Source organism: Hypomesus transpacificus, chromosome 7 (genome assembly GCF_021917145.1).
Source record: "Hypomesus transpacificus isolate Combined female chromosome 7, fHypTra1, whole genome shotgun sequence".
Taxonomy (NCBI): domain Eukaryota; kingdom Metazoa; phylum Chordata; class Actinopteri; order Osmeriformes; family Osmeridae; genus Hypomesus; species Hypomesus transpacificus.
Genome location: NC_061066.1, coordinates 9,725,115 through 9,747,274, shown reverse-complemented (window position 1 = coordinate 9,747,274; position 22,160 = coordinate 9,725,115). Strand labels below are relative to the sequence as shown.

At 48.3% G+C, this 22,160-nt stretch overlaps 3 protein-coding genes and 3 non-coding genes across 6 annotated transcripts in view; all 6 read right to left on the bottom strand.

Moving 5' to 3' along the window:
• Positions 1 to 3,423: 3,423 nt before the first annotated feature.
• Positions 3,424 to 10,067, bottom strand: cmasa (cytidine monophosphate N-acetylneuraminic acid synthetase a). The gene is made up of 8 exons (XM_047022594.1): positions 9,658 to 10,067; positions 8,740 to 8,882; positions 7,871 to 8,026; positions 6,967 to 7,100; positions 6,638 to 6,732; positions 6,331 to 6,502; positions 5,646 to 5,811; positions 3,424 to 3,748 (listed from the first exon to the last, which is right to left on the bottom strand). Exons 1-8 carry the CDS (start codon positions 9,885 to 9,887, stop codon positions 3,534 to 3,536), a joined length of 1,311 nt encoding a protein of 436 aa, XP_046878550.1. The 5' UTR covers positions 9,888 to 10,067; the 3' UTR covers positions 3,424 to 3,533.
• LOC124469837 lies at positions 5,913 to 6,053 on the bottom strand. Its single transcript, XR_006956350.1, has one exon. It is a non-coding gene; the product is annotated as a U4 spliceosomal RNA (small nuclear RNA).
• Positions 7,280 to 7,420, bottom strand: LOC124469835. The gene has a single exon (XR_006956349.1). It is a non-coding gene; the product is annotated as a U4 spliceosomal RNA (small nuclear RNA).
• A 223-nt stretch (positions 10,068 to 10,290) lies between the features above and the next one.
• kcnj8 (potassium inwardly rectifying channel subfamily J member 8) lies at positions 10,291 to 16,639 on the bottom strand. The gene is made up of 3 exons (XM_047022596.1): positions 15,742 to 16,639; positions 14,397 to 14,846; positions 10,291 to 13,821 (listed from the first exon to the last, which is right to left on the bottom strand). The coding sequence occupies exons 1-3, from the start codon at positions 16,083 to 16,085 to the stop codon at positions 13,359 to 13,361; spliced, it is 1,257 nt and encodes a 418-aa protein (XP_046878552.1). The 5' UTR covers positions 16,086 to 16,639; the 3' UTR covers positions 10,291 to 13,358.
• Positions 10,748 to 10,888, bottom strand: LOC124469822. The gene has a single exon (XR_006956336.1). It is a non-coding gene; the product is annotated as a U4 spliceosomal RNA (small nuclear RNA).
• A 174-nt stretch (positions 16,640 to 16,813) lies between the features above and the next one.
• Positions 16,814 to 22,160, bottom strand: part of LOC124469800 (ATP-binding cassette sub-family C member 9-like) — a 25,995-nt gene continuing 20,648 nt past the window's right edge. The window contains 4 exon segments of the mRNA XM_047023295.1: positions 16,814 to 18,490; positions 19,571 to 19,633; positions 19,752 to 19,885; positions 20,137 to 20,240. Of these exon segments, the coding sequence (XP_046879251.1) occupies positions 18,353 to 18,490; positions 19,571 to 19,633; positions 19,752 to 19,885; positions 20,137 to 20,240 (439 nt within the window). The 3' untranslated portion in view covers positions 16,814 to 18,352.

Below are 22,160 nucleotides of genomic sequence, written 5' to 3'. Positions count from 1 at the left end.
CAGTATGATTGATTAGGTTATGTATTTGCAATGTTTTGATTGTTATTTGTATTGCTCATGGAAGACTGAATCAAGGCTCTGAACCATCAAACAAGTATTACCGCTAACACCTAACTGAGGGTAACTAAGGAACTAGAGCAGGGGTGTCAAACTCACTTAAGGTAAGGGACCACATACTGCCCACTTTGATCTCAAGTGGGCCAGACCAGTAAATCATAGCAAAATAACGCATACATAATGACAATATTTCTTATTCTTGTTGACAATATTCTTGTTTAAATCATTGGTGAAGGTTTTTGATGATAAACCTTATTTTAAATGTTAATGGCCTGCATTTATTTAGTGCTTTTCTACGGTGGCCCACGGGTGCACACTGCACACCACAGCAACATTAGCGAAGCAAACAAAAGTTGAAAACACAACAACATTAACACACAACACAACGACATATGTTTACTAATGATTTAGCTAGCTTAGTTTGTCTGTCTAGAAGAGCTGTCAGTTCGTATCCTTGTTCATGCATTTTGATAAAACAATTACTAGCTACATTAATAAATAATGTCTACCTATAAATGTTTTTGACTGTTTAATGAAACAATCAAAACTGCAACTTAAAACGTTAAAACTGAAAATGAATTATGCAAGTAGATCTAACACTTTTCTTTAATCCGGTTTTAGAACGTTGAACTGAATAACGTGAATTCAGTACTGTCCCATGTTTTCAGAGCGATTGACAGTGTTAGTGTGCTGTATTTAACAAACTATCGATTCTGATTCTATAGAGGCTACTACAGGCTACACTAAAGGAAGGACTCATTGACTGGCTTCCAGACCAACTTAGCCCCGCCCACAAAAAAATTTGGTCGGGAAGTTGGGTCTGGAGAGTCTTGTATTGGGGACAACTATATAAAACCAGGATCTGGGCGGACCAATGAAATGGTCAGGGCGGGCTTTATACGATGATGGACAGATGATCAACAGTAACGTAATCACCCACGTCACGAAAGAGCGCTTGGGTTGAATTTGTTTTCAACAAACAACATTCTACGTTGCTCTGATTGGTTGTAGGTCTATCCAATTGGGCGAAGAGGCTACTACAGGCTACACTAAAGGAAGGTATCCTTGACTGTCAATGTTTACTACAAGTTAACTCAATGTTTTACTTTTTTTCTTTCAGAAAATGGTTTAATGACCACGCATAGACTATAAACATTAGAAATGTTTGCTAACCATGCTTGGACAACATTGATGAATGGGATTCTAGGACTGTTTCACCAAACAAATTATAAAGATTGTGCCTATTACACTGCTCGCTACTGCAGTAATACATTAACAAGAACAAAAAAAAGAGGTAATTTGAGGTCAAACACCTTTACTTTCAGTTGTAAGATCAGGTTTGACAAAGTGTCAGAGCATCAGTGTTTTGGAATTTCAAAATCATAACCGTTCGTTTAAAGAGTCCTAGAATTCGATTCATCGAGAAAGTCCTAGCATGGTCAGCAAACGTCTTCACTGGGAGATTGTCGGTGTCAAAAAGGATTCCTGGCAAATGTACTGTATATTTTTGTAATAGGCTCTCGTATTAATAAAATGGGCGCTCCAACAGGTAGTAGCAATGGCAACTTTGAATAAAAATAAACCAGTATGCTGCTAAATTATTGTTACTACAAGTGTTACGGGATCTTCCACTGTGACGCTGTCACACCCAGTACCTACCTCCAGTTATGTCCGTCACACCCTGTGACATGCCAAAGGTAGAACATTCTATAATGACAGTAGAACATAGTCGTATTGATCTGGTCATCTATTTCCTGGTCTCATTTCCACACGTAAGCAGCAGGTATTAAGGTGTGCTGCAAAGTGAGCCTGACTGACAGGTAGGGCTGGGCGATATATAAATTATGATATAACTATTGTTTTCATTGGAATACAGAAATAATTTTGAAGCATTGATGTTAGTTAGATCCTAATTATCTTGCTATGTGACAGAAGTATCAGAAAGTATATAAAGTCTGATATACTCCATTTGACATAAATATTGTGAGGTCCTGTTCTTTATTTGGTTGAAAATAGTAATAACTGAATAAAAGATTGTGCCTTTACAGTTGGGTCATGTCATTATTATTTTTGAACTGACACCCCTATACTGGGTAATACTGAGACGTCCAACCTCACATTCACTGACAGTTTTAACCGTCTATAGTTTAGAATGACTGATGAATTTAATGCTTAACAATTAGTTTGACTGTTTGCAGTGGTAAACATAACATAGTCCCAGTGACTTTCTATCACAACAAAGAAGTAATTAAACAAAGGCCGTCTCTCACGGAGCAGATCTAGAAGAGTGGAGAGTGTGGATGTTAATGGGGACAGTGTGGATGTTAATGGGGACAGTGTGGATGTTAATGGGGACAGTGTGGATGTTAATGGGGACAGTGTGGATGTTAATGGGGACAGTGTGGATGTTAATGGGGACAGTGTGGATGATAATGGGGACTTGTGTTTCCCAGTAAAACTAACCACCAAGTAAAGGCATGCCTAGTTTATTATCTTTCTCACAGTGGATGGTTCGGGTTAGTATAAACAAAGGCAATATGACAGGCAGTTGCCGGTAAGACAACAACAAGTCAAGGTATTTAGTTCCGGACCAGACTGGCTCCTTCTGTTATAAAGGAGCACTGCCCTCTGGTGGCAGTACATGCAGCTACAGTCAGGTTAATCCCAAAAACCTTTGATTACATTACTGACCATGTGAGCCTCAGCTGGACATAGGACCACGCCAGCATTACAACCTTGATCAAACTATAGAATTTATGTCTCATACAAAACCTTTATTTTATTTTTCTCATTCAGATCTCATTCACATTCCATCAGATCATATACTACTACAGATCACAAATACTTAAAGATGAACAATCAGAATTACATCTCAGTCAATGTGTTTTTCCTATTAAGTAGCAAAGTACAACTAACTCCCTCTATGCATGATGCCTCTTTGAAAGTATACGTTATATTATTTGTGTCTATCTTTTTGGCTCAACTCTCTGAATATGAGTTAATGCAGAGATCTGCCAGTGAAGATTTTAACTGTGCCAGAATGAAACTCTTCCATCCAGTCGATGTGGTTCCGGGTCAGAAGGTGTGTGTGGATGTGCTCCTGCTCAGAAGGTGTGTGTGGATGTGGTGTGGATGTGCACCTGGGTCAGAAGGTGTTTGTGGATGTGCACCTGCTCAGAAGGTGTGTGTGGATGTGCACCTGCTCAGAAGGTGTGTGTGGATGTGCTCCTGGATGTGCTCCTGGTCAGAAGGTGTGTGTGGATGTGCTCCTGGTCAGAAGGTGTGTGTGGATGTGCTCCTGGTCAGAAGGTGTGTGTGGATGTGCTCCTGGTCAGAAGGTGTGTGTGGATGTGCTCCGGATCAGAAGGTGTGTGTGGATGTGCTCCTGGTCAGAAGGTGTGTGTGGATGTGCTCCGGATCAGAAGGTGTGTGTGGATGTGCACCTGGTAAGAAGGTGTATGTGGATGTGCTCCAGGTCAGAAGGCATGTCTGTTGATGCGGTCCTGCTCCAGCTGGGCCCTGGCTTTCTTCTTCAGCAGCAGGATGTGTTCTGCAAACTCCCTCAGGGCCCCCCGGCCCCCCCCACTGTGGCACGAGTACTTGGCAGCGTTCAGCGCCCCTGTGGGGGCGTGGAGAGGTACTGCACTCAGACCAGCCAGGGTCAGGCAAGTCACATCCTGCTCATCATTACCTGGGGACAGGAGAGAGAAAATAGTGAGATTCAAACTTTGATTCTAAGTGGTTTGATTCAGACAGTTTGACTCAGATCACAGAAGGACTAATCTCTAAAACCCTAAAAAATTGAAACATAAGATTTAACCACAACTCCTCACTGCATGTGAGGTCCGTGCTGCATGTGAGGTCAGTGCTGTGCAGTGCTGCATGTGAGATCAGTGCTGTGCAGTGCTGCATGTGAGATCAGTGCTGTGCAGGGCTGCATGTGAGATCAGTGCTGTGCAGTGCTGCATGTGAGATCAGTGCTGTGCAGTGCTGCATGTGAGATCAGTGCTGTGCAGGGCTGCATGTGAGATCAGTGCTGCATGTGAGGTCAGTGCTGTGCATTGCTGCATGTGAGATCAGTGCTGTGCAGTGCTGCATCTGAGGTCAGTGCTGCATGTGAGGTCAGTGCTGTGCAGTGCTGCATGTGAGGTCAGTGCTGTGCAGGGCTACATGTGAGGTCAGTGCTGTGCAGTGCTGCATGTGAGATCAGTGCTATGCAGTGCTGCATGTGAGATCAGTGCTGTGCAGGGCTGCATGTGAGATCAGTGCTGCATGTGAGGTCAGTGCTGTGCATTGCTGCATGTGAGATCAGTGCTGTGCAGTGCTGCATCTGAGGTCAGTGCTGCATGTGAGGTCAGTGCAGTGCAGGGCTGCATGTGAGGTCAGTGCTGTGCAGGGCTACATGTGAGGTCAGTGCTGTGCAGTGCTGCATGTGAGATCAGTGCTGTGCAGGGCTGCATGTGAGATCAGTGCTGTGCAGTGCTGCATGTGAGATCAGTGCTGTGCAGTGCTGCATGTGAGATCAGTGCTGTGCAGGGCTGCATGTGAGATCAGTGCTGCATGTGAGGTCAGTGCTGTGCATTGCTGCATGTGAGATCAGTGCTGTGCAGTGCTGCATCTGAGGTCAGTGCTGCATGTGAGGTCAGTGCTGTGCAGTGCTGCATGTGAGGTCAGTGCTGTGCAGGGCTACATGTGAGGTCAGTGCTGTGCAGTGCTGCATGTGAGATCAGTGCTATGCAGTGCTGCATGTGAGATCAGTGCTGTGCAGGGCTGCATGTGAGATCAGTGCTGCATTTGAGGTCAGTGCTGTGCATTGCTGCATGTGAGATCAGTGCTGTGCAGTGCTGCATCTGAGGTCAGTGCTGCATGTGAGGTCAGTGCAGTGCAGGGCTGCATGTGAGGTCAGTGCTGTGCAGGGCTACATGTGAGGTCAGTGCTGTGCAGGGCTGCATGTGAATTCAGTGCAGTGCAGGGCTGCATGTGAGGTCAGTGCTGTGCAGGACTGCATGTGAGGTCAGTGCAGTGCAGGGCTGCATGTGAAGTCAGGGCTTTGCAGGGCTGCATGTGAGGTCAGTGCAGGGCTGTATGTGATGTCAGTGCAGTGCAGCGCTGCATGTGAGGTCAGTTTAGGGCTGCATGTGAGGTCAGTGCAGTGCAGGGCTGCATGTGAGGTCAGTTTAGGGCTGCATGTGAGGTCAGTGCAGTGCAGGGCTGCATGTGAGGTCAGTGCTGGATGTGAGGTCAGTGCAGTGCAGGGCTGCATGTGAGGTCAGTGCAGTGCTGCATGTGAGGTAAGTGCAGGGCTCCATGTGAGGTCAGTGCAGTGCAGGGCTGCATGTGAGGTCAGTGCAGTGCTGCATGTGAGGTCAGTGCTATGCAGGGCTGCATGTGAGGTCAGTGCTGTGCAGGGCTGCATGTGAAGTCAGTGCAGTGCAGGGCTGCATGTGAGGTCAGTGCAGGGCTGCATGTGAAGTCAGTGCGGTGCAGGGCTGCATGTGAGGTCAGGGCTGTGCGGGGCTGTGCAGGGCTCCATGTGAGGTCAGTGCAGTGCAGCCCTGCATGTTAAGATGTTCATCTTGAATGCTCACCCAGGTAAGCCACCTCGTTCCAGCCCAGGCTCCTCTTGGCCATCATGGCCCTGACGTCAGCCTGCACGTCTGCGCCCAGTTGCCTTACTGGACAGCCTGTCCTCTGGGTCAGACGCTCACACAGAGCGCTGGACAGAGGCTCCTCCACGGAGCTCAATAGCACCACCTGCAGGACGGAGGGGGAACAGCAGCTTACTACCACTAGAGGAGAAAGGGGGATGATAGAGGAGGTCAATTACCAATCATTGATTTCAACAGAGAGATTGGTCTCCATAGAGACCTCCAAAAATTGCCAATGCCGACTATATTTCAAGTCGTCACGGCGGGGTATTGGGTAAAGTTTTCAACTAGCAATAATCACGCCTCGGATAAACCTCATAGGCTACGATACTGCCACTGCGCAAAGATAACAGGAACGGCTGCCAGCCACGTGACCACATCAGACTAAACCCCAGACCCAGAAACGGTTTAAATCCAAACTCATCCATTACAGCTCTAAGACAGAGCCAGGTTAGAAGATATTAGTTACAATGTGTGCATTCAGTTATTTAGCAGTTGTGAGTTTTGTTAAGCTTTAAAATGTATGTACGAAAGTGAATCTGTCTTGCAATGCATGATGGGACAAGCAGCATGTCTTTGACATGTAAATACTGGCATTTCCTCAGCCCCACCCCCTGTGTGTTACCTCCACTCCCTCCTCCTGCAGCATGCGTATCCCCCTGGTGTCTCTGGTGCTGAAGGAGAGCATCTCCTCCCCCGAGGCAGACAGCAGCACCTGGCCGTCTGTCAGACCCCCACACACCACACACAGCAGCAGCCGCACCACCTCGGGCTGGGCCCGGCCGAAGTAGCCAAACCTGAACACACACACACATTTCACACACAGACACACGCACATTACACACACAACCAGGTGAGGAAATATGACGAGTAAGTGCTTAGAATGTGATAGTCGGGGATAGATGATGTCACTTCCTGTTTCTTTTCCTCACCGGAGTACCCTCTGCTCTGCCACGGGCCAGTCGATGTCCACATCGATGTCCACACTAAACTCTGGTAGCATCTCATAGTAGGCCATCTTACCCCCCTGAGAGAAGGGGGAGGAAAGGAAGGGGGGAGGAGAGCAGGTGGGGAGGAGAGGAGGGGGAGGAGACAGGGAAGGAAAGTGAAACATGGTGCTCTTACTACCCTAAAACCTTGCTGTGCGAGGTCTCTGGTTGCTTAGCTACCTGTAACAGTCCTACTGGTTGCCTAACTACCTGTAACATCCCCTGGAGGTTGCCTAGCTACCTCTAACAGCCCCTGGAGGTTGCTTAGCTACCTGTAACAGCCCCTGTTGGATGAGTTCTCTGGTGGCGAAGTAGAAGGAGCCGTTCTCACACAGCTCCCCGTCCCAGTCCTGCCTGCGTGGCCTGCAGGCCGGGTCCAGGTTCAGGGGCCGGGTGGACACGCCCGCTGGGGAGGAGGGGAGGGGGCGGAGGGGAAGGGTCAGTACATTGTAACTCTAATTGTATGCAATATAACTATGACCAAACTAACCTGACCTTCAAAACATGGAACTACTCTCAACAGCAGATAGCAGAAATGACAGCAGAACAACTATTTCCAATCATTGATTTCAACAGAGAGATTGGTCTCCATAGAGACCTCCAAAAATTGCCAATGCCGACTATATTTCAAGTCGTCACGGCGGGGTATTGGGTAAAGTTTTCAACTAGCAATAATCACGCCTCGGATAAACCTCATAGGCTACGATACTGCCACTGCGCAAAGATAACAGGAACGGCTGCCAGCCACGTGACCACATCAGACTAAACCCCAGACCCAGAAACGGTTTAAATCCAAACTCATCCATTACAGCTCTAAGACAGAGCCAGGTTAGAAGATATTAGTTACAATGTGTGCATTCAGTTATTTAGCAGTTGTGAGTTTTGTTAAGCTTTCAAATGTATGTAAGAAAGTAAGTAAATCTGTATTGCATTGCATGATGGGACAAGCAGCATGTCTTCTACATGTAAATACTGGCATTTACTCAGCTCCATCCCACCCCACCCCCCTCCCCACTCCCCTCCAGATTCACAAGTCCTCACAAGGTTTCTGTATATCTTTCAATGAAAGCATCTGCTAAAGGAATACAAAGTTGCATGTCAGTCCATAAGGTAAGTACAGCATGCTCCAGACTGATGAGACCAGCAGGAGGATCAGATCTGTGAGCCTGAACACACCTCCCTTCTTCCCCTCCTGCCATCTGAGGTGGTATCTCCGCACCACAGAGAACACAGACTGGAAGCCCTGCAGCGTGATGAGCTGCAGCGCCTCCTGCAGGTGGGAGGGGTGCAGGCAGGGCGACGTGGCCTGGATGTTGCAGATCACATCCACCTCTGTGGGAGGAGAGAGAACACAGGTAAACACGCGAGCACACGCACAGGGAAACGTTGGCGTGTCCCACACACACACACACAGATGGTCTGCTTGCTCAGTAATCAGCAGTAGGTAAGGTTAGGCAATCTTTATTATCCCCCGGGGTACAACATTTTGTACAATATCTTCTAACCTGTTCCCGTGTTTTGTTGTGTGTGCATAGTGTGTGTTGTAGACAGTTTGCATCCTGGTAGGGTATGTGTCTAGCTGGGCGAGGCTCTGGATGGAGAAGAGGGTGTGACTGTTAGAATCTAGAATCCTGCCATCCTGCCTGCCTAGCAAGTCACTTTGGATCTAGAATCCTGCCATCCTGCCTGCCTAGCAAGTCACTTTGGATCTAGAATCCTGCCAGCCTAGCAAGTCACTTTGGATCTAGAATCCTGCCAGCCTAGCAAGTCACTTTGGATCTAGAATCCTGCCATCCTGCCTGCCTAGCAAGTCACTTTGGATCTAAGGGCCTGCAGCATGAATACATGATGTAGATAGAAGCATTACCAGGGTCAGGGTGACAGTACCAGGGTTATATAACCAGGGTCAGGGTAACAGTACCAGGGTACCAGGGTTATATAACCAGGGTCAGGGTGACAGTACCAGGGTACCAGGGTAATATAACCAGGGTCAGGGTGACAGTACCGGGGTCAGGGTGACAGTACCGGGGTCAGGATCAGGTTACCGGGGTTGAGGCGGCTGAACTGCTGGATGGTGTCCAGGGAGCTAGAGGAGTCCTGGGACACCTCGGGGCTCCGGCGGTGCACCTGCGCCCCCCACGCCCGCGCCACCTTCTCTATCTCATCATGGTCCGTCGACACCCACACACTGCAGGGGGCAGGACGAGGAGGGAGAGGAGAAGGGGGGTTGACTATTAATTAGAGCAATATTTAATATATTAGGAAAAGTGTGCAGGTTTATTATACCTTTGGGAGAAGGGGGGGGGGGGGGGGGGGGGGGGGGGGGGGGGGGGGGGTCTGACTGATACTGCAAACATATATACAGCAAGCCCAAAAGGCCAAGGAGAAAGGGGCACCATCTGCTGGCCAATATATAACATTCCCTTATAGGAAGATAATTTTTAACAATTGAATTGTACAACAATTGGTCACATCATGCTCACAACAACATGACAAGGACGACACGTGTTCCACGTAGCCGGTCTTCCTGCCTTCAATCACAGCTAGGCTAACGCTAGGCTAACGCTAGGCTAACGCTAGGCTAACGCTAGGCTAACGCTAGGCTAACGCTAGGCTAACGCTAGGCTAACGCTAGGCTAACGCTAGGCTAGCCTGTAAGATGTATTACACACAGCTATCGTAGATAAAGCTGCTGACTAGTTAGCTAGCTTGATACAAGGGTCCCTCCTGTCTGCATTCATGTCGTTTCATGATCACATTGCTGCCAAGACGAAACAACAAAACAGACAGCTACACAATCAATAATAATATTGAGTAATCATCAGCATGTTATGCAGTCATATCATCATAAACATTATGCTGGAGGAACTGGGTTGTCATATTAAATATGTAAACACGTCTGCAATGCTAACCTGTATGCAATGCTAACCTGTCGGCAATGCTAACCTGTCTGCAATGCTAACCTGTCAAACATGTTGGAGTCCACCGCAGCTCTCAGCACCCAGCCGACTAGCGGGACCCCGGCCAGCATTTTGATATTCTTCAGGGGAATTCCTTTACTACCTCCTCTTGCCAAGACCAACGCCGCAATGTGTCTCTTTTTACCGGTCCCATCCTTTAATTTCTTTGACCCGGACACTTCACCGTCTCGCTCGTCCTCCACGTCAGATACATTGCGTTTTCTTTCGGTCATTCTTACTCACAAATCAGTGATGGCCAAGGGACGCTGGTTTGTAGCACTTGGAGTATTGAAGGAATGTAGAGGTAGGCCTACTAGTCTCGAATAATTGGCTAAATAGATGGAAAGTAGATTCTGCTAGTTTCTGCACACTACTAAACACAGCTTCTTCTTTTTTTTACACGTAGTCTACGTCGTGATATATTACGTTAGCAAGACAGCAAGGCAGCCCGCTGACGAGGTGTCGGATGTCAGACTGGGTGTTAAAAGTTTACCGTAACGGCTGGAAACAATGCGTAGATGAACACCATTTTTAGGGTTATATTTTATCAATAAATCGAATGATGTAAGGATAAAGTTTAAGATTAGCTTATCGTAATTGATAAGCATCAGCATCAGCATAAGCATCTAAATGTTGTGTAATAAGAGGCACAAACGTGAACTAGCCTACATAAAGTAGCCTACTTACGGTAAAAAATGGCCATCGCTTCTTCGATTGGTTAGTGAGCTCAATGTTTTACTGAGTGCGAGTAACTTCCTACCGAGCGGAATAAGAATAGAAGAATAGATAGATATACAAGTCACACAAACAAGCAACATAGGGCAACAAACGTGCAACTAATTTATAATTAGGTATGCTAATACTAAAGTTACTAAGCAATACAGACAAAAAGTGTAAGTGCCGTTTAGTAATAATAGAAGATATATGACACGATACCATGCGACAAACAATCACCAGTAAAATTTGCATTATCCTATCCTTCCATTTTAAGTAAATTTGAATACCAGTTTCAAACATTAAAGTATAACGCTTCGACACAATCTTTCCGACTATTTTAGTCTCCCAGTGTGTCTATTTTGAACAGTAAGATCAGTCTCCTTAGAAACCGTCAAAAATTGCCAATGCCGACTATATTTCAAGTCGTCACGGCGGGGTATTGGGTAAAGTTTTCAACTAGCAATAATCGCGCCTCGGATAAACCTCATAGGCTACGATACTGCCACTGCGCAAAGCTGATTTAACATGTTGAAACCCAGAGGACCAAACTAAGAGACGTACTGAACGAAGAGACGGTTTAAAACGTAAAACTGTTCAGTTATTGACCTGAGTTGCCATAAGTGTATCTGTCAACAGTTATAATGTTTGTTTACTTATATGATACACAACAGTGTGTTTTAATTCAACTTTAGTCAAATATTATCTACGTTATCGGTTTTGCAATGCATGCTGGGATGTGACCATGCCCTCCATAGAGCAACGTTGGCCGCACTGATCTACATGTGGAAGGATGGACGAATCTACGGAGATCATCTCCAGGGTTTACATCCCCGCGGATAGGAGATTAGTTCATATGGAAACGCGGAACAATGAAAAGTGTTCAACAATGAATGTCCGCTAGTTAAACTGCAGTATATAGAATAGCCTACATATTGTGCTGCACTTTTTAGAAATACATTAATATCTCACAAATAATATGGGCAGCACGAACATGAGTTATTGCAGATATGAGCTAAACGCGTACGCACAGCCTTAGTACCCCAAGCGCCTGAAGTCCCCATGCTTCATTTAATTTGTTTTCTCCGTCTGCTACAAACTGCAACGACGCCGAGTCTCGCAGTTATCTGGGGCTGCCGGCGATGAACACAGATGGTCGGGGAGTGTGGTAGGAGGGGATGTCTGGCTCCTGGAGAAAGTCAGGGCCGGGATTGGAGGACTGTGGGATTCTTCTTGCCATTTGGCGTCCAAAACTTGAACTTCAATTTGAGCCGGTGACCAGTGTGGGTTCCAGTGCCAGCGACCCGCGTTTATGTATCCTACTGTGACTAGCTAGACGTGGTCCTGGGTGGACGTTCCTCACTGCAATTCAAGTCTTGGTTGTCCTGGTGTGGCTGGTTGTAACTGTAGCCCTCCTCACCAGGGAGGGAAAATCCAAAACTATGAAATATATAATAATAATAATAATATATATAGTGTACATATTTGTTTTAATCAAGATTGCACTTTTGTAATACACACAATTGCGTTTGTGATTGTACGAATATTAGTGTTCGCAGTTAAATCAGGATATAACCCACATTCAATACTTTTCCTCCCCGACAAGTAGCCTAGCAGAGTGCCTCCACACTTCTAGTCCTACACTTTATAAATCGACAGAAGAGTTCAAATCACACGCTCTTCATGTCTGCCACTAGATGGCGACATTGACCGTTTTTCTTGATGATTTTAATAAACTTCAGAAGGATGTTTGACGAAACAAATACTAGTTGACACAACTGACAATGTAATAATCGTTTCAAAGCCAACACAGAACCATTCAACTAAATAAATACATTTCTAAGTACTAATATTAATGTCACTAGCTACCAAAACCTGCTTTGAACGGACTAACCGCATGTAGCTAGTTTATCGGCGGGTCAGAGCCTCGTAGATCTGTCCAGCAGTACAGCGAGTACCAACTACACCGATATTCTGCCAACATAGTATCTCAACTTCAATTTACAAAACCGACTCTTGTTCACTTGACTCCAAATATTTCCTTATTTTGTGCAATGTTCTGCAGTAATGTAGCTAAGTCGACCCCGCTTGTACTAAACGCACGGGCCACATATCTTCATCTGGCTATCAAGCCAACATGAAACCCCGTCTCAACATTAAATATTCGGCACGTAGCCTACATTAAGACGTACTGGTTCATTTCTTGTAGTCGACTATAATTTATTTGACTCATACATTTGGCTAACGTACTATTTCACATTCACGCACGTTTGAAGCAGTTTAACAAAAGCCTGATTTGGTCAAACAAGAAGAGAAGATATCCTACCGCAGGTGAGGTGGAGTCTGTTAGCAGTTAGCCTGTAGCCTCGTCTAGTAGCTGAGAGAGGTAGAGCGGTTCAACTGGAACGTGAAATTAGTCACGACCAAGCACGGAACAATTGTTCAATAAGTTTAATTTATTTTTGTAAGCTTACAGTTTAAGAAAAAATTACAAAACTCAAAAGCCTAGCTCTAATAAAAAAGAAAGTATTAAACAAGGAATAATAGCGGGTAGAAAAATCAGTATGAGGCACTTGAAACTATTTATTTTCATGTTGGAATGCAACATATTTTTTGGTCACTGAGACATTAAACAGAATGAAATCAAACGTGTGTTTTGAGTTTGATGTGTATAGAATTCAGACGCTTCAAAGCAATGCAAGGAAACGCCAAACTGACGTTGCATCGCTACCTACAGTACCATCGATCTCCAGCTACAATACCACCTTCTCAGACTCCAGTACAGCAGTGTTCAGACGAGAAAGAGTGAAAAGCACAACATACAGTCAACATAAATTGTGATTAGTGTTTCACAGGTTGTGTGGTTACATATTAAGGTACTAAACTACTAGACCAGGAGTGGTGAAAACACAACCTGCATCCGCCAGGCCACAGAGGTGCATGCTGGGAACTCCCCAGCACCCAAACGGTAAGAGAAGCCTATGCTTGTGTCATGTGACCGCCACACTCTGCATGCCCTCAAACTGCACCTTGGGTACGGCGAGGGCGGAGTTATTCCTCCTCATGGCCCCACCCCCTGCGGCCGAGGCCCCGCCCTTCCTGATGGAGTTGTTGCGCCTCATGGAGTTGCGTTTGCGTAGCGAGTTCTGGTGCGACAGCTCACTCTTCTGCAGCGTCTGGATGAGGATGGAGGGCTTGTCGTCCAGCTCGCGGGCGCTGCAGCGCGGCGTCGCCACCTTCACCGTGTTCCCGAACTTGGAGTAGTCCACTGAGTATACGCCCTCCTCCTCCGTCACTATGGGAACGAAGCGGTGGCCCCACTGGATCTCCTCGGTGACATAGGAGGTGCGTGCCTGCGTGGTGATGCCTGTGGTCTCCACCACGCCCTCCAGGATCACAATCACCTCCAGGTCACTGCACTGCAGCTCCATGGCCGACAGGTCGTACAGGGGACTGGGGTGGGAGGGGAGGGAGGGAGGGGAAAGGAGATGAATTGATCACTGGATAATGCCTGTGTGTAAATGTACATCTTCATCTCTCTCCTCTCCCTCTCTTCTCTCTCACCTGTGTCTGTGCATGTACCTCTCCTCTCATCCTGTGTCTGTCCTCAGTACCCCTCTCCCCTCACCTGTCTTTGTACACATCCTGTGTCTGTCCTCAGTACCCCTCTCCCCTCACCTGTCTCTGTACACATCCTGTGTCTGTCCTCAGTACCCCTCTCCCCTCACCTGTCTCTGTACACATCCTGTGTCTGTCCTCAGTACCCCTCTCCCCTCACCTGTCTTTGTACACATCCTGTGTCTGTCCTCAGTACCCCTCTCCCCTCACCTGTCTTTGTACACATCCTGTGTCTGTCCTCAGTACCCCTCTCCCCTCACCTGTCTTTGTACACATCCTGTGTCTGTCCTCAGTACCCCTCTCCCCTCACCTGTCTCTGTACACATCCTGTGTCTGTCCTCAGTACCCCTCTCCCCTCACCTGTCTCTGTACACATCCTGTGTCTGTCCTCAGTACCCCTCTCCCCTCACCTGTTCTTGTCGATCACGTGACAGATGATGAGCGGTGCTAGCAGGAAGACACTGTTGCAGGCCACGTCTCCCTCCGTCTGCACGTCGATCTGGTGGATGGGGATGATCTCCCCCTCCGGCGTGGTGGTCTTCCTCACCACCTGCAGCCGCACCGCCGCCCCAATGATCATGCTCTTCCTCAGGTCCCCAATGCGGATCATGAAGCACAGACGGTTGTTCCTCACGGCGATGACGGCATGGCGGCTGAAGATGAGCGTCTCTGCACGGCGGTGGGACTGGGCGGTCTTCATGAAGATGCAGCCCAGCATGATGGCGTTGATGATGAGGCCGGCGATGTTCTGCAGGATGAGCACGGCGATGGCGTCCGGGCAGTGCTCCGTGATCATGCGGCCGCCGAAGCCGATGGTGACCTGGACCTCGATGGAGAAGAGGAAGGCGGAGGTGAAGGACCTAGGGGGATAGAGGAGGGGGGTGGTGGGGGGATAGAGGAGGGGGGTGGTGGGGGGATAGAGGAGGGGGGTGGGGGGGGGATAGAGGAGGGGGGTGGGGGGGGGATAGAGGAGGGGGGTGGTGGGGGGATAGAGGAGGGGGGTGGGGGGGGGATAGAGGAGGGGGGTGGGGGGGGGATAGAGGAGGGGGGTGGGGGGGGGATAGAGGAGGGGGGTGGTGGGGGGATAGAGGAGGGGGGTGGTGGGGGGATAGAGGGGGGTTGGAGCAGGGAAGACAGGATGGGAGTGGTTCCCGAGGTTTATGGGGGTGTAGTTTAGGGGGGAAGATTGGGGTGAGGGTCGGGGTGGAGGAGGGATTGAGGATAGACGGGGGAAGTTCATGTTGAAGTCGTTTACAAGGGGTGGGAGAGAAAGATGGAATCAATTGATTGCGGAGAGAAAGTGGGATGGGGGAGGAAAGAAAGAAGAGGGGAGAGGGAGGAGGAGAGGAGGGAGAGGAGGAGAGGAGGGAGAGGAGGAGAGGAGGAGGAGGAGGAGAGGAGAGGGAGAGCCTAGGTCAGATAAAACAGTAATGGTCTCCACATCATCGCCTCTCTGCTTGCCCTCTGGTCAGACAACAGTCTAATATCACATCTACATTACTGTCCTAATCATGGACCAGTACACTGCAGCATATCTACATCTACATTACTGTCATAATCATGGACCAGTATAAACTGCAGCATAGCTACAATGGCAACTTCTGTCTAGAGCACAAGGCTGATTCAACCAAGGATGTACTCTCAGACAGTGTGTAAATTTACGTTAACTTTTCACCTGGAATAAAGTACTTGGAGGTTAACAATCATCAACAGTAACGATCCGTTTCCTTTGTTAGTTAGTTCATCGTCACTTACTTCACGTTTGTGACGCACTGTTCCACGCTGGCTTTGCTGTCCAGGTCTCCGTGCGCGAAGGCCACGAGCCACCAGACCATGGCGAACAGAAGCCAGCTGCACAGGAACGTCATGGTGAAGATCACAAGTGTGAAGCGCCATTTCAGGTCCACGAGAGTGGTGAACACGTCTTGCAGAAAGCGACCTTGCTCGCGGATGTTCTTGTGCGCCAAGTTGCAGGAGCCGCTCTTGGCGATGAAGCGGGCTTTGTTGACCCGGTCTCTGAACACGGGTTTGCGGTGAATCCGCGATGCGAGGCCCGGAACGCCAAACTCCTCCGGGATTATACTCTTTCTTGCCAACATCCTCTGTACATCTCAGCGCATTTGCGATGGAAGTTGAAAGTTGTCCCAAGTCTCTGCGTTGTGCGTAATTCTGTCACCTTCGCTGGACCATGACTTTTTAAGGAAGACCTTCAAATGTTTGACGTCTCACCTGGAAGATATTTGCTGTTTGAACGTTTTCTACGAACGTCTGCGTGTGTCTTCGAACTCCTCAAATGTCACTTCCAATAAATTGTTCTGAGGGAAAACCGGACAGGGAATGTTTCTGCTCGAGCAGGGCGCATCCCAACTTCTGTTGACGTAGGCGAGCTGTCCTGGGCGGGTGCCGCTCCTCGGTTCAACGAACTTGAAAGTCCTGCATTTATTCCTTTTAACGTATTTTTGTTTTTGCGTTAGTTTGTTGGCTATTGTATGTGAAATATTAACAACATCCGATGATCATGTGTTTTATAATTGGGTCACTCTACCCAGCATCTATTCACAAATGAAAATGTGGAAAAATACGTATAAAATAACACCGATGTACTCTACTGAACTGACAGAGTTCCAATAAGTAAATTTAGGGTCTTAGTATCGGTTACAAACAGTTTGCCTTGTTACTATCTAGTTATAAACTGTATTGCGGCCATTATACGGTATAACCAGAAGATGTCGCTATTAAGCAATTAAAAGTTCCATAAAGACCGGGGCTCCTTCAGATGATTATGGGATGCAGTCAACGAGAGAGACGCTTTTCACTCAAAGCCTTTTTTATTAACATTTCAAGTGTATAAAAAGTAGGCACGCTATAATGTTTTGATATTCGAGTTGACAGTTGATTGAAAATATCAAGGATAGTTATGATATCAAGTATACACTTAAGACAGACACTTATCTATGATAACTGTAATCATTAAACAAAATGTGCATTCTCAGAAGGAAAAAAGTAGCACAAACAGTGAGAGTGAAATTAAGTAAAAATGAAAGTGACAGTTTGCATAATTAAAGGGTGAGGGTTTGTAGAGAGTGTGTAATATTGTGATTGAAATAACAGTCACTATAGCAGGGATTCAAGCCAGACACCGTGAACAGCAGTAGTCAGGTTTAAAGGCTTCATCCACACAACTAAAGGGTTAACTCACGATCTGATCTGGGATCAGACTAACTGTTTCCTTGTTCTGCCTTAACCTTGACCAACCCCCCCCCCCTTCACCTCTGTCTCTCTTAGGGGGGAGGACGTGGGCATAGCAGAGGTGTTAAGGGTAACACTGGTTTGGCAGGACAGTGCAGATTGGTTTCAGCAGGACAGTGACACTGGCCCTGGGGTGTAAGAGTGTGACTCGTAATATATGGCCTGTGTTAACCCCCAGCTGTGTGTTCACCACGAGTGGTTAGGAGATGAAGGACCAGAGAGAGAGAGAGAGAGAGAGAGAGAGAGAGACCATCACTCAAACAATGAGACATCAGTTTCACGAAAAAATACAAAATCAATACGGCACAGTAGAATTACAGCCAAAAAGAAAGATTCTGCCTTGCAGTACAGCACTTGACATCCAGGCAGTACAAAGTGGATATATGAAACAGCATCGATACGTAGAGCCACACCAGTCCTGCACACACACAGACCAGAGTATAGCCCAGAGAATCAGATCTTAGTGACAGGTTCTGACCTATGGCTGAGGGGCTTGGCTGGCTGAGGGGGAGGAGGGTGGAGTCTTCCCTAATCAATAACAATGCTGATCACCCATTGGGTGAAGTCATCATTGAGGGTCTGTAAGGACTGTGTGATTGGCTGTCTCAGTCCTGGTGTTGACAACAGAACCTTACAAAACCTTACAGAACCCAGCAGAACCTTACAGAACCCAGCAGAACCATACAGGACCCAGCAGAAGCTTACAGGACCCAGTAGAACACAGAACCACACACTGCTGCACACTTCAACAGCTCAGATCTCAGGTTAGATATAGAAGAATATGTTTGCATATATAACTAGATTAGATGTAATTTAAAAACAAATACAGTAAATACTTATGCATATAAAACTACCACGGCCCTTAAAGTACCTCAAAATGTCGACCAATCAACCAATCAACCAGTCTATTGATCAATCCCACAGTCCAAAAGGCTTTAACAGCAGATCTCAGCTGGGAGGCTGAAGACATGTGAGCAGGATCTCTGGACGGACAGATGATCCATAAACTGACTGATCGTCGTCTGGATGAGCAGTCTTATTGATGTGTTGGGCGGAGCCTCCATGCGAGGGGGAGGAGCCTCCATTCAGTGGGCGTGGCCTCCATGCGGGAGCGGGGCTACATGTCCGCGCGGACGAAGGAGGCGAACATGCCGTCCTCCTGCTCCAGCAGTTCCTCCGGCCGGCCGGACTCCAGAATGTTCCCTCGCTTCATCACAATCACCAGGTCTGCTGTCAGGATGGTGTGCACCCGGTGCTGGGGGACCCACACACATACACACGGTTACCACAGGAAGGAGGATCAAGCACACCACGGTTACCACGGAAGAAAGGACCACACACAGCATGGTTACCACAGGAGAGACGTTTACACACACCATGGTTACCATGGTTACCACGGAAGAAAGGACCACACACCATGGTTACCATGGTTACCACGGAAGAAAGGACCACAGACACACACATCATGGCTGATACCAATCAGACCTGATCTTGGCCTGATAGAATGGAACACCTGTTACATCATGCGTTCAGGACCCCCCCCCCCACCCCCCCCCCCACCACACTAGACAGCTGCATGCAGGCAGTACCAACCGGTGCATGGTCGCCATGGCAACCTGGGAGGCGGGGCCGGGACTACTTGTTGGTCCTCACTAACTCACTGAAGAGGCTGTCCTGCTGAGCTAGCAGCTGATTGGCAGAGTCACACTCCACTAAGATCCCATTGGAGAACACCAGAACCTGCTCCGCCTCCACAATGGAGGACACCAGGTGCTGGGGTGACGGGAGGAAGAGGGGGTGACAGGGAGGGAGGAGAGAGGAGACAGGGAAGAAGAGAGGGAGGGAGAGAGGGAGGAAAGGAATACAACAGGACAGGATTCAGATGCACAGAGGGTCCAGAACAGGTTGGAGAGAAAGAGAGGAAAAAGAATGAAACACAGAAATCAAGGAGGTAGTAAGGTTCAGAGAAACTAAATGCAACAAGAAGAGTCCTGAGCAGAATTCCAGTAGACTTCAGGAAATAGAGAAAAGGGAAGACAGAGAAAGAGACAGGGGAGGACAGGCGAGAGGCAGAAAGACGGGAGTGAGAGGAGAGACTGGAGACAGGAGAGAGACTGGAGTGAGGGAAGGGGACCGTAGGAAGTCTGGAGAATCAGAAAGCTAAACCACTGTGCTGCCCTGTCCTCTCTCTAGTGACTGATGTAAAGACAGAGAGAGAGAGAAGGGAGACCACACTCCTCTCTACAGAGAGAGAGAGAGACCACACTCCTCTCTACAGAGTGTCTCTCCACCCACCGGTCTGCAAACCCAGACAGCGTGTGATGCCAAGACTTACTGCGATGGTGACCACTGTCCGGTCAGCGAACGCCGTCATGACGACCTTCTGCAGGATATTCTCCTGAGGGGGAGAGAGCAGAGAGAGCAGAACTTGAAATAACAGGTGACGAGTAACTGCTGGTTCCACGATTGATGATGTCATCGTCTCAGCCTAGGCTAGCGACAGGAAGTGAGCTCACGGTTGCCATGTCGATGGAGGCGGTGGCCTCGTCCATGATGAGGATGCTGCTCTTCCTGACGAAGGCCCTGGCCAGACAGAACAGCTGCCTCTGGCCCACACTGAAGTTCTCCCCTCCCTCCGTCACCACCGCGTCTACGCACACACATTTAGATTAGCATTTATCATTATTCTGTTTGGCATCCAAACTTAACAGTCAACATGTTGCACAGTACACACACGCACACACACACGCACGCACACACACACACACACACGCACGCACGCACGCACACACACACACACGGACACACGCACGCACGCACGCACACACACACACACACACACACACACACACACACACACACACACACACACACACACACACACGCACACACACATCGTACCCAGGCCCCCAGGCAGGGCTTTCACCATGTTCTTCAGCTGGGCGATCTCCAGCGCCTCCCACAGCCGGTCGTCTGTACAGGTGCGCTCAGGGTCCAGGTTGAACCTGCGGACAGGAGAGAGAACCTGGGTCAGGACCAGAGACTGGAAGGTCAGTCTGGGTGAGGACCAGAGACTGGACAGTCAGTCTGGGTGAGGACCAGAGACTGGACAGTCAGTCTGAATGAGGACCAGAGACTGGACAGTCAGTCTGGGTGAGGACCAGAGACTGGAAGGTCAGTCTGGGTGAGGACCAGAAACTGGACAGTCAGTCTGAGTGAGGACCAGAGACTGGACGGTCAGTCTGGGTGAGGACCAGAGACTGGAAGGTCAGTCTGGGTGAGGACCAGAGACTGGACAGTCAGTCTGGGTGAGGACCAGAGACTGGACAGTCAGTCTGAATGAGGACCAGAGACTGGACAGTCAGTCTGGGTGAGGACCAGAGACTGGAAGGTCAGTCTGAGTGAGGACCAGAGACTGGACAGTCAGTCTGAATGAGGACCAGAGACTGGACAGTCAGTCTGAGTGAGGACCAGAGACTGGAAGGTCAGTCTGAGTGAGGACCAGAGACTGGACAGTCAGTCTGGGTGAGGACCAGAAACTGGAAGGTCAGTCTGGGTGAGGACCAGAGACTGGACAGTCAGTCTGAGTGAGGACCAGAGCCTGGACAGTCAGTCTGGGTGAGGACCAGAGACTGGAAGGTCAGTCTGGGTGAGGACCAGAGACTGGAAGGTCAGTCTGGGTGAGGACCAGAGACTGGACAGTCAGTCTGAATGAGGACCAGAGACTGGACAGTCAGTCTGGGTGAGGACCAGAGACTGGACAGTCAGTCTGGGTGAGGACCAGAGGACAGTCTCACAGCTGTGAGGACATCTCTCACATCTCTGGTCACTGAGTCGCACAGGACAGATCCCTCTTCCATCTAATGTGCTCCAACTGAAGAGTCACAAGAGAGAGAGGGAGCAAGATGTAGAGATGGAGGGGGAGGAAGGGAGAGAGGGAGAGAGAGAGAGAGAGAGAGAGAGAGAGAGAGAGAGAGAGAGAGAGAGAGGGGGATGACCATAAGAGGTAATGTCAGAGTATCTGGCTGGTCTCCTTCCTCCTGACTCCCTCAGAGCACAGGGAACCCTCGACCCTCTGACCCCTCCCCCCCTCTCTCTTTTCTGTCTCTCACACACACATACACACTGACGTCTCTCTTTCTCTCTCTTTCTCCCTTCCTCTGTCTCCGTCTCTCTCTCTCTCACACACACACACACAACTCTCGGTCTCTCTCTAGATAAACAATGGCCTAGGTTAGTACTAGCGCTGCCATAGATGTAGAGAGTCCTAAGTTAGCATTAGCACTGCCAACTGTGGACTAAGTTAGCATTTGTGTTGCCATCATAAACATTGCATAGCTTAGCACTAGCACTGCTATAGACAAACACTGGACCATGTTAGCACTAGCGCTGCCATAGATAAACAAAGGCATATGTTAGCAATAGTGTTGCCAACACGGGCCTATGTTAGCACTAGCACTGCCATACATAAACAATGGCATAGATTAGCAATAGCGCTGCCAACAAGGGCCTATGTTAGCACTAGCGCTGCAATAGATAAACAGTGGCCTTTAGCCCCCCTTAACTGCCCCTCTTTCGGTTACAGTTATTGTAAGAACCAATCGTCTGAGACCTCTGTCCCTTCATGTAAACATCGCCCGGGCAACTAGCTGGCTGGTGGAGCATCTGTCTTCTTCATGGAAATACAAGCTCTTTCTCTCTCATAACAAACACAGAAGCAGTTATCTGAGCCAGTCCTAACACACTGCCAACTAGGAGATCTACTCTAGTGCACTCCACTGTACTCTACTGATGTTATGGGATGTGTTTAGCTCAGCAGAGGAGCCTCTGCCTGCAGATCAAGAGGTAACAGGTTCAAATCCCCCTAAATGAATCCATTATCATCATTACATTATTCATACTGTGTAGCACACATTAGTAGAGTA